The sequence below is a fragment of the Protomyctophum parallelum genome (assembly GCF_964188405.1).
Source record: "Protomyctophum parallelum genome assembly, chromosome: 14".
In the NCBI taxonomy this organism is placed as follows: Eukaryota; Metazoa; Chordata; class Actinopteri; order Myctophiformes; family Myctophidae; genus Protomyctophum; species Protomyctophum parallelum.
Window position 1 is genome coordinate 8,429,686 of NC_139709.1, and position 12,261 is coordinate 8,441,946.

At 45.8% G+C, this 12,261-nt stretch overlaps 1 protein-coding gene across 1 annotated transcript in view; it reads left to right on the forward strand.

Annotated features, from left to right (window-relative positions):
• The first annotated feature begins 6,648 nt into the window (after positions 1 to 6,648).
• The window catches only part of emilin2a (elastin microfibril interfacer 2a), a 33,431-nt gene continuing 27,818 nt past the window's right edge, over positions 6,649 to 12,261 (forward strand). Inside the window, exons 1-3 of the mRNA XM_083781212.1 lie at positions 6,649 to 6,941; positions 7,961 to 8,089; positions 11,614 to 11,807. Coding sequence (XP_083637338.1) covers positions 6,811 to 6,941; positions 7,961 to 8,089; positions 11,614 to 11,807 — 454 coding nt within the window. The 5' untranslated portion in view covers positions 6,649 to 6,810. The remainder of the gene's footprint in view (positions 6,942 to 7,960; positions 8,090 to 11,613; positions 11,808 to 12,261) is intronic.

Below are 12,261 nucleotides of genomic sequence, written 5' to 3' on the forward strand. Positions count from 1 at the left end.
AAAACGCCAAGTCTCATGAATACTGTCTCCTGTTTGTGTGTAGACGTTTTGTGAATAAAATAAAACCAAACACTGAGCGACTTTCCCGGGTTCAAGGACCATGACCCCCACAGTGAGGAGCACTTGTCTTGTGTGGGCAGTATACACAAAAGGAGACCAGCCAGTGAGTCACCCATAAGGCAGCAGTGTATTGTGGCGGGACGCTTGCCAAGGGAAAGGAATCTCTCTTCCGCACTGTTCGGGGTGACACGCATAGTAAAACCGTGAGTGTCCATTTAACTCTGAGAGTGCACAGCATAATGTGTAAGCAAATGCACCCGTAAGGGTCCACTTGGTTACGTATTATGTTAAATGAACACGGAAGATTTTACGGTGTGGCATACGACGTCACTATAATGGCATGAGTTGGGTCTGTGAGGCATGCAGATGAAAGTATACTCCCAAAATCCATACACATAATGGAATCACATCTTAAATTTAATTTAACGTGCGTGCGTGCGTGCGTGCGTGCGTGCGTGCGTGCGTGCGAGAGAGAGAGAGAGAACATTCCAGGACATGCTATATGTGGGCAGAAGATGTGTTTTCTGACGTTACAGTCGCAACTCTCAAAGAGGTGCGGTCCTAAAGCCTTTTTCAGGGTTGTTGCTATAGTGACAGTCCTGTTCCAAGACCCTGCAGCAGCAGCAGCAGCAGCAGGTGCATCAGCACTTTTATTATAAGTAAAGACCATGAAGGTCACCGACGTCAACAGATGCATATGCAGTACAATGGCTCCACTGCCAGCTATAGGGGGACAAGGTCTACTGTCAGCTATAGGGGGACGAGGTCTACTGTCAGCTATAGGGGGGACGAGGTCTACTGTCAGCTATAGGGGGGACGAGGTCTACTGTCAGCTATAGGGGGACGAGGTCTACTGTCAGCTATAGGGGGACGAGGTCTACTGTCAGCTATAGGGGGGACGAGGTCTACTGCCAGCTATAGGGGACGAGGTTTACTGACAGCTATAGGGGGACGAGGTCTACTGTCAGCTATAGGGGGACGAGGTCTACTGACAGCTATAGGGGGGACGAGGTCTACTGTCAGCTATAGGGGGACGAGGTCTACTGTCAGCTATAGGGGGACGAGGTCTACTGTCAGCTATAGGGGGGGACGAGGTCTACTGTCAGCTATAGGGGGACGAGGTCTACTGTCAGCTATAGGGGGACGAGGTCTACTGTCAGCTATAGGGGGACGAGGTCTACTGTCAGCTATAGGGGGACGAGGTCTACTGTCAGCTATAGGGGGACGAGGTCTACTGTCAGCTATAGGGGGGATGAGGTCTACTGTCAGCTATAGGGGGACGAGGTCTACTGTCAGCTATAGGGGGACGAGGTCTACTGTCAGCTATAGGGGGGATGAGGTCTACTGTCAGCTATAGGGGGGATGAGGTCTACTGCCAGCTATAGGGGGGACGAGGTCTACTGTCAGCTATAGGGGGACGAGGTCTACTGTCAGCTATAGGGGGACGAGGTCTACTGTCAGCTATAGGGGGGATGAGGTCTACTGTCAGCTATAGGGGGACGAGGTCTACTGTCAGCTATAGGGGGACGAGGTCTACTGACAGCTATAGGGGGGACGAGGTCTACTGTCAGCTATAGGGGGACGAGGTCTACTGACAGCTATAGGGGGACGAGGTCTACTGTCAGCTATAGGGGGACGAGGTCTACTGTCAGCTATAGGGGGACGAGGTCTACTGTCAGCTATAGGGGGACGAGGTCTACTGTCAGCTATAGGGGGGATGAGGTCTACTGACAGCTATAGGGGGACGAGGTCTACTGTCAGCTATAGGGGGGACGAGGTCTACTGTCAGCTATAGGGGGACGAGGTCTACTGACAGCTATAGGGGGGATGAGGTCTACTGACAGCTATAGGGGGACGAGGTCTACTGTCAGCTATAGGGGGACGAGGTCTACTGTCAGCTATAGGGGGACGAGGTCTACTGTCAGCTATAGGGGGACGAGGTCTACTGTCAGCTATAGGGGGGACGAGGTCTACTGTCAGCTATAGGGGGACGAGGTCTACTGTCAGCTATAGGGGGACGAGGTCTACTGTCAGCTATAGGGGGGACGAGGTCTCGCCTCGCCAAATGTCAACTCTCTCAATCAACTAATATACCAATCAAGTGAAAACACATACGGAATGTACGTTGAGCTGCCATGGTAACTTCATAATTATGGATCAAAGAGAGATGAAAACAGCACATGAACTCTGAATGTGGCAAATATTTATAGCTTTGTGAAACAGAGTTATATACAGAGTACATATGGCTGACTTGTATTCACCTTTTAGTGCTTGACTTGCCTTTACTACCATGCATATAATGTCAATGAAATGTGCATGGAATAAAGCAACGTGTTGTGAGCTTGTAGATTTTCGGTGTGCAGCATGCTTTCACAGAAGACACATGTACAGTACACTACAGCTGCCAAATGACTGAAATCGGTTGTGGCGACTGAGAACTTGAATCCATGAATGTGCAGATTCAGTGGAGGCCATCAGAGACTTTCTGCTCCATTAGCGCTGTGCCATCCTACCTTAGTAGGTAGGATGGTGCCATCCTACCTTAGTAGGACACTGCAGATATAGATAGTTGTAGAAATTTGAAATACAGTACTACAAAACTGGAATGTATTTACCAATTCCAGGCCTGGTAGGTTGTCAAGGCATGCGAAAGTGACATGTGCACAATTGCTGTAGATCTGTTAATTTCTATTTTTAGCCCAACTAGGAAGAGACATTTCTTTTCTTCCACCGTAGTCTGACAAGTTAACCCACCTTTTCAGACTCCATCTTAGCCTGTAGCACTTGCCGTAGCACTTGCCCTAGCCTCGACGACCTTACAGGTGTATGCAAAGGTTCAACTTAGATAGCATTTTAATACATAGCACTAGTGTATACGGATAGTTTCATTATATACAGAAGATAGGTTCTTAGGTTCTTAACTTACGTATGATTCTCTATGAATTTGATGTATTACCATGTTTTCGTTCTTACTTACTGTAAATCGCTCTGGATTAAGAGTATCTGCTAAATGATAAACATGATGAGATGGGTGCCCTGCTCGCCATGGGACAAGGCAAATGTGGCAAGTCTTTCTATGCACTTTGATTTTAGGGTGATGTTACGTGTATAGTTGTGTGGCTGTGTGGTGCACACACTATGTACAGTGTCTAACAAAGTATAACTTTGATTTGAGGGTGATTTTACGTATAGTTGTGTCGTGTGGCTGTGTCGTGCACACACAGGTATGTACAGTATATACTGTATGTGTGGCTGTGTCGTGCACACACAGCTATATGTACAGTGTCTAACAAAGTATAACTGAGCTTGAAGAAGACTGGACGTATGTACAGCTAATAGCCCACACTCTCAAATGCCACTGTGCTAACATGGCAACAGATTCAACACTGTCACTGTGCCATGATAAGCGACCAGACCGGATGCACTATCTGTAGTTGCATGCATGTGTCACCACACGGTCTTGGTTGAAAAACTGTGACAATAAAAGTGTGTGCATGTGCTGGCGTGCGTGCATGTGTGTGTGTGTGTGTGTGTGTGTGCGAGCGAGCACAATGACACAAGATGAGTAATGCACTTTGAGAAAATCACTTTCTTTGAATGGCTGTGTGATAAAATGTTCTTTTTCTCCAATGTGTTGGAATTGCTTTTTCTTCCAACTCCTTCCTTTTGTGCTACTGTGCTGCCCTCTGCTGGACACAACTCAAAAAGGCTACCATAAGGTACTACTGGCCAATTAGGATTGCACGACTCCTCTCACTCCCTTTAGACTCGCCTACCTGTAAGGCAGTTAGGGCTATTTTTAAGTACAGAATCACATGAAGGATGAGAAATATGTCTGAACAAGACAGAGGAGGCAGTTATAGACGGATGGAGAATGTACTAGTCAGAGAGAGACAGAGGGAAGTGGGCGACACATCAGTGAGTTGGACAAATCATAATGTGAATAACAGAACACGATATGCATAATGGCCTATTATGTGTGAGATGGGTTGCGAGTCGGCGACATGACACACAGCCAAGTACCAGGGGGGAGCTGGAAGTACGCTCACTAAAGACGCAGAGACAACGCTCCACACGTCCCAAACTCTTCTCCCTTCTGGCTCCAAAACTATGGAATGCACAATCCCATTGCAGTCGGAACTGCAGACTCACTGCCGACCTTCCGCCGTAGTCTGAAACCCCACCTCTTCAGACTCCATCTTAGCCCGTAGTACTTGCCCTAGCCTCGACCCCTAGGCGAGTAGGCGTATGTAAAAGCTCAACTTTTCTAATAGCATTTTATGTATAGTAGGCCCAGAGTAATCCAGTAAGAGAGTGGTGACACGCTTTGATCTCGCCGCAAAGCGGGTGCCTATGGGCGATAGTTCCAAACATTGCTCCTATGGCTGGAACTATTCCATTGAGATAGAATGAGCACTTCCACATTCCATTGTTACAATGAGAGTCAACGGGAGTGTCATTACTCTCTTACTAGATTACTCTGAGTAGGCCTATATATGTCATATGGTATGCATAGTTTCATTATATACATATTCCACGGTTCTTGGTTTACGTATGATTCTTGTTTACTGTAAATCGCTCTGGATTAAGAGCGTCTGCTAAATGCCTAAATTGTAAAATGTAAAGTTTGGATGGCGTATAGTAGGGAAATGTTGACTTCACCCACTTCCATAACCCCCTCCATTAGCTCCATGCATCAGACAATGAGACACAGCCTGATGAAAGCACTGCCTCGTGTGTGTCTGGAGAAGCAAATGAGTCTCAGAGCCTTTCAGATATGCAGTGTTCAGTTGTGTCCAATGGAAAAGTCATTGTGAAGTTTAAAGTGTGTGTGTTCGTGTGTGTGTGTATGCTGTGTGTGTGTGTGTATGCTGTATGTGACGTGTGAGTGAGTGTATGCTGTGTGTGAGTGTGCTGTGTGCTTCCCTACTGATTTACAATAATTTTCCCTCATTCGATACTTTCCTCTCTTCAGTCAGTACAATCAGAATGTTTTTCCACATATCTCCTTTTCACACCACTCCCTAGTCCCTTCCTTCCCCAATCTTTCTTTCTGCTCTCTCTCTCTCTCTTTCTCACACACACAGAGTCAGAGGAGGCTCTATCGGATCAGGAAAGAGTGATATCCTTCTCCACGGCAACCACGGAGACTGGGGAAATGGGCTTAAGCTGTTCTTGCAGAACAGAATTGATTTCATTTGCAGCAATGTTAGCATGGATGGAAACTCTTTCCACACACACACACACACACACACACACACACACACACACACACACAACACACACGCACCACGACACCAGTTCACACACACCACCAAGTGGGACTGAAGACACGAGAGAGCTGCTGCCTCGACTTCGACTGCTGTGAACCGTGACTGCTCTGTCTCTGTGTGAATCCAGTCTGACAGAGATGCCTGTCCCCCAAATTGTGCAGGTGTTGGGCTGAACATGGAGCCATTATTGAGCCGGTGTGTGTGTGTGTGTGTGTGTGTGTGTGAGTGACCTAGCTGGGTTCCAATGTGGCTACAACACTTTGGCTCGGTGGGAATTCCAGTAATTGCAACGGACAGTCTGAGAAGCTGTGGAATTGTTTTATAGTGCATTTTCTATAATTCCCAGAAAAGGGCAGATTGACTGTAAATATGCAGCTCATATGCCTACTGTTTCCACAGTATCCTCAATATCCTCAAACACATGAGTTACTCCCCCCCACACCCAATTTCAATTCAATTCAAAGGGCTTTATTGGCATGAGAAAACATACGTTTACATCGCCAAAGCAGAAAGAACAATACAACAATACAGCAATACAATCAAAACAAAAATTATGTACTTTGTCAGAATCTTCAATAGATCAACTTCTATGTACCACACCCACCCACACACACACACCTTTATGTCTGTCTCTCACACAGCATTCAAGAACTTGCATCACAAAAGGAGTTGCTGTTCTTTAAAGCCATTACCGTCTAGCCTGTTGTTAATCAGAGATGTGTAAATTTAAGGAAAACAAACAACAAAAATCCTAAAGTAGGCCTAGCCTATATTATGAGTCTGATTATGAGTCTGCGGCCGGGTTGGTAACCAAATGAAACCTCATAGATCTTTAACTCTTGAGAGTGTAAATGTACTCTCTCAAGAGTCAAATTATTGTTAAACAAGTGCATTACTTAATTTACAAGAAGTCTACAGTGCAATTAACGAGTGTGAGTGTAGAAAACTATAGCTGTTATCTCTCCTATATGCTGCTACCAACGTCAGCACAGCATGGAAAATCGACAACAACAACGTTTTGTGTCTGAGAGCCAGGCTATATGTCATCAAATGGTGGTCCGTGGCTCAAATGCCAGATACAATGGGCCTTGATATGGAAAGGGTTGAAAACCCACTGCACTCAGTGACACTGTCTGTCTGACTGCCAAAACAAACAACAAATAGGCCTAGCTACGACGACACTGCTGAGCAATAAACACAATGAAGCCAGCATTCCTCCAGATTACTGGGAGGAGGGAGTAGCCTATAGTCCAGCCAGGCCCCAGCGTCATTCCAAGGGAGTTGCAGTGAGTGATTGTGGACTTCCCCAAAAAAGAAAACTTGAGCTGGAAGTTTGTTGATCAGATCAGTCAGGAGGGGAACTTACACGGACTTTTAGCGCACGTGATGTCAGGCAGCGTAGCTTTCTCCCTCTTTTAAAGGCTATATATATTTTTTTTTAAGTGCTGTTTTTTTTTAGTGTGAACACACAGGGAGCATGGAGCGTACGTGGACAATCTTTACGTTGTTTTTGAACTTCATGTGTACTTACGGGGCTCCACCGTCCCTGTCCTTGTTCCAGGGGTCCGCGTACACCGGATCAGGAGCCGTGCACAGGCATAGAAACAGGTAAGGACCATTTTGTCCAGAGAAAACGACATTGTTGATGATTGATGCTCGACAAATAAAGATAAAACTATAAACAGGAACTGTAGACTATTATTAGGCCGAGATATAATCCCGTTAGATTTTAAAATTATATAGCCTATATAATATAGCGTATTAAAATGTAATTCAGTCCTAACATTGTGAGTGGGGAAACTGCTGCAAAGTGCAGTTAATCTCCCCCCCATATCCTTTAATAAATGGCGCACTTCCATTAACAATAATGACATCATGTTAATTGACTAGATTATTGGCAATCGTATAGTTCATAAATGTTTGATAAGCAGCAGTGCCTTCATCGGGCCCGTGTCTAAATTTGGCTCGCTTCTCTGACTGCTATAGTCTGACAATCTTCCCAAATGTGATAAGAAGAGCCAGTTAATCAGCGGAATGTGATACATGCAGTCTAGCACCGCGCGGCTCCCCATTTAGCACATCTCTTTTTTTCTCCTCCTCCTCGGCCAGACTGAGACCATAGCGATGCTGCAGACAACCGAGTAACGCCCAACCCGACAGACAGACAGACAGACAGACAGACATGATGACGCACGCACACAGTCATTATCAATGATTCCTCATAGGCTTTCAACGGTCCATCATCCATGATGTGCTTATCTCAATTATCCCATTCTGACCTGAGATCAGATTCATACGAGGTTTCCACTGGACACACATTGTGACCTGAGATCACACATTCTGACCTGAGATCAGATTCTAAAAAATGTCAGTCGTTGTTCGATTTTTCAAAAATAGCAGACCTACAAGCTCATAGCGCGCCACTCGGTGGCGCGCTATGAGCTTGTAGATCTGCTATTTTTCAATAGCTAAAGCATAACATGATGCCAACACCAAAATGGGTCAGAATGGGTTATTATAACTAATAATGTCTCTCTCATCCCCCCCCCACACACACACACACACACGCACTCACACACACACACACACACACACACACACACGCACACACACACACACGCACGCAGGAACTGGTGTGCGTATGTGGTGCACAGGAACGTCAGCTGCACTGTCCAGGGAGGAGTGGAGAGCTTCCAGGAGCCCGTGGTGGTCGCCCCGTGCCCCGCCTATCAGCAGGACTGCGAGCCGCAAGTCGCGTAAGCATCTACGGGGATGGATGGGGGCGGGGAGGGAGGGTACATTATAGACCATAGTGTGGTCGTTCTGGTTACCAAACCTTTTCATGTCAAGGACCCCCAAATTGTACACTGATTATCCTGGGACCCCCATTTGAAAAGATATGACACGGACGTGTCCATATTTTTATGCAGTGATGATTCTCAACCCGTTTATAATGTCAAGGACCTCCAGTTTGACTACGGACCCCCCCCCCATTTAATGGCATTTCTATCTCTGAGACCCCAATGTATATTGTGAAATCAATGTTAATTTAACTCTCAGAGTTATAGACCCATAAAGGGTCCATTTGGTTCCAAACTATCATTTAGCTGGGGACCCCCCTGGAACTCCCTCAAGGACCCCGGGGGGGTCCCCGGACCCCACTTTGGGAACCACTGCATTAGGTTATAGATGGTTGTTTGTGGCACAAGGCAACCTATACTCCTCGAAGAGTTAACCCAACCCCCAAACAAACAACGCCAGACACACACCACAGCCCGCCCCATTAATATATCTGTCAATTACTTATATAGCTTACTACTAAATCTTGGTTGGTAGGCGGATTCAAGCCAAGAATTTGGCTTTTGTTGCGCAATAGTATATCTCACAACATTGGAGGGAAATTAAACAGTTGCTTCCCATGTGGGGGATGGAGTGGAGGGTTAGGGTGCTTGTTATAACGTATAAAATAATTAATTAACTTTTCCAAGTGCTCAAAGCGCTTTACAATGGTTCATTCATTCATACATTGGGAGGTGAAGCGGCGAACAGGCGATGCCAGCGTCCTCACTTCTCACATTCACACACAAATGGTGACAAGCTCACACTGACCAATTAATTGGAGGCAATGTAGGGTTCAGTGTCTTGCCCAAGGACACTTCGACATGTGGACAGGAGGAGCCGGGATTCGAACTGCCGTTACTGCCGGGATTCAAACTCCAGTTAAATGTATTTTGTTTCAATGTGCAAAACGATTGTTTCAATGAGACCAAACATTACAAAACCGTGCCATATTGACCTAGCCCCCTCCCCCATCACTTTTGTGACAAAACAGATTACTCAGAGGTGTAGTTCCAGACTCTATATATAGCATTCAAACTCAGAGATTGTGGAATAGTTCTCTGGCTATGTGAGACGGCTCCTGTTGTATCCTATACTGACTCACCTGCCAGTGAGGAGCCCCCACCGGGAGGACATACTGTTGTATCCTATACTGACTCACCTGTCAGTGAGGAGCCCCCACTGGGAGGACATACTGTTGTATCCTATACTGACTCACCTGCCAGTGAGGAGCCCCTACCGGGAGGACATACTGTTGTATCCTATACTGACTCACCTGTCAGTGAGGAGCCCCCACCCTGAGGGTATATCGTTTTATCCTATACTGACTCACCTGCCAGTGAGGAGCCCCCACTGGGAGGACATACTGTTGTATCCTACTGACTCACCTACCAGTGAGGAGCCCCCACTGGGAGGACATACTGTTGTATCCTACTGACTCACCTACCAGTGAGGAGCCCCCACCAGGAGGACATACTGTTGTATCCTATACTGACTCACCTACCAGTGAGGATCCCCCACCGGGAGGACATACTGTTGTATCCTATACTGACTCACCTGCCAGTGAGGAGCCCCCACCGGGAGGACATACTGTTGTATCCTATACTGACTCACCTGCCAGTGAGGAGCCCCCACTGGGAGGACATACTGTTGTATCCTATACTGACTCACCTGCCAGTGAGGAGCCCCCACTGGGAGGACGTAGTCCTGACATGTGCAGCCCCATCCCATAGGAATACATGCAGTGATATCACCAAGATTCCCTCTCCCGAACACGTATAGAGAATCGCTGTCCTGCCCCCTGTCACGACGACGCCAGGCCCAGGAAATAATTCTTAATGCATTTTTCCCATAGACATTTTGAAAAGAGAAGGGAACCCAAAAGATAAATCTATTGACGACGTTTCGAGCCAAAGGCTCTTCATCTGGTCAAACTCAAGATGTCAGTGATCCACCCACTTAAATAGACACCCACGGGTCACGTTACTAGTCAGTGGGTGGAAACAAACACAACAGTGTTATACACATTTCTCAAATCCACCACAGTGGAGTAAGCAAAAGGACGATCATGATTATTATAGAATCTAAAACAGTGATTCACATAATCAGGTATTATTAATTAGCCAACAATTAAAATATATACAGCATACAATAAAGAAATTACAAAAAGTGGCTGATGGGGAATGAACGAGGACTTCCCCATCAGCCACTTTTTGTAATTTGAGAAATTTGTAACACTGTTTTTAATGATATTTCATTAATTGATCTAATGACCATGTTGTGTTGGTTCCGCCCACTGACTGTGACGGTGTCTATTTAAGTGGGTGGATCACTGACATCTTGAGTTTGACCAGATGAAGAGCCTTGGCTCGAAACGTTGTCAATAAATGTATCTTTTGGAGCACATGAGTGTGCGGGTTCCCTCCTCTTTTCATATGTTACTTTTTGAACCCAGCACCTCCACGAAGTGATGTGCGTATTTTACTATAGTTCCCATAGACATTTCAAAATTAATTTATTTAAAGACCTTTAAAGCGTCGTACAAAGCCAACTCGAGTTGTGACAAATCATGACAACAAACACATTATTTGGGCAGAACAAATAATTAGAAAGAAGAAAAAAACGTCAGGTTACAACACTTTTTGTTGTTGTTTTTCCTTCTCTGTAATTATTTGTTTGTTGTCATGATTTGTCACAACTCGAGTAGGCTTTGAAGGTCTTTAAATACCTTAAAAGGTCGCTTAAAGGTTGCTTAAAAGGTATTTAAATAAATACTTTTTGAAATGTCTATGGAAAAATGCATTGGGAATTATTTCCTGGGCCTGGCGTCGTCATGAAAGGGGGCGGGACTGCGACGCATAGGCCATCAATTGAGTTTGTAAATAAATGCTCGTCAGCGTGCTATTTCCACAACACATTTGAAACGGGGCATAAATGGTTAATTCATAATGTCTTTTCTTCCCTTCCTGGAAAATACTGGTTGAAGGCTACTTCGTTACTGGCCCACCACTGCACTGTGTGCACGTTGGGGATGATCTGTGAATTCCCCTCTTGTCAGCTCCATCAAGATAGGACAGCGTTATCTGACAAGAGGCCATTCGAGGACTAGAGGCAGAGGTGAAGAGTTTTTCAGGCATAATCCGTTTTCCAGATGCTCCACCAACGACCCCTGTGCTCGCTTTCAAGGACGTGATGTCATCTATATTGTTTCTGCTGGGAACGGTTTGCCTTATTTGGCAAGAGGCTTGACATGTTCATGATGATAATGTGCTACAAAAAGAATACAACTAAAGCATACATATTAGGCAACTTTTATTGCTTCTTTTTGCCCATAATATCGATGCATGTGAAATATTATGGTATCAATTAATAATATATAAATGCATACTAACTTTAGAATGAATTAACTAATCGAACGCTGTGTGGTCTCCTCGTCCCAAAGGTACCAAACGCGCTTCCGACCGACATACAAGGTCGCCTTCAAGACCGTCACAGAGTTGGAGTGGAGATGCTGCCCTGGGCACCAAGGTCCAGACTGTAAGGATTTAAAGGCGCAGCCCAATCGCCAGAGAGTACAGGGAACACAGCCGCACCACCAGCCAATCCCTGGGCAGACCACCGCCAGGCACTCACAGAGTAAGATATCAACTGGACCGTCAAACGGGCCCTGGCTTTTCACACTGTTCCCCCCCCCCCCCCCTTTTTGAGGGGCGCTAGCCCCTTCCTACATCCAGCTTTGTGTTTGTGTGTGTCTGTGCATGTGTACCACAAACGTGCTGATTTGATTGGCTGAGCACGGAATGTGGTGCATGATGGATGATGTATGATGATAAGAGGGCCCCCACTTCACAAGGGTGTGATTTCTTTAGATGAAAAATGACATTTCCGTTGATATTGTAGTAACTGATATGCAACTGATAGCTGATAGTTACTAGGACAGGGTTTCCTAGACCTTTCCATGCCAAGTTCCCAACATGTCATATCCTCTAGCTGCACACCCCCCCCCCCCCCCACTGTTATGAAACGGCTTATCTCATGTTATAAACACAAAGGGAGCTTGTAGCTTGTATTTTCATAAATTTTTAAATTA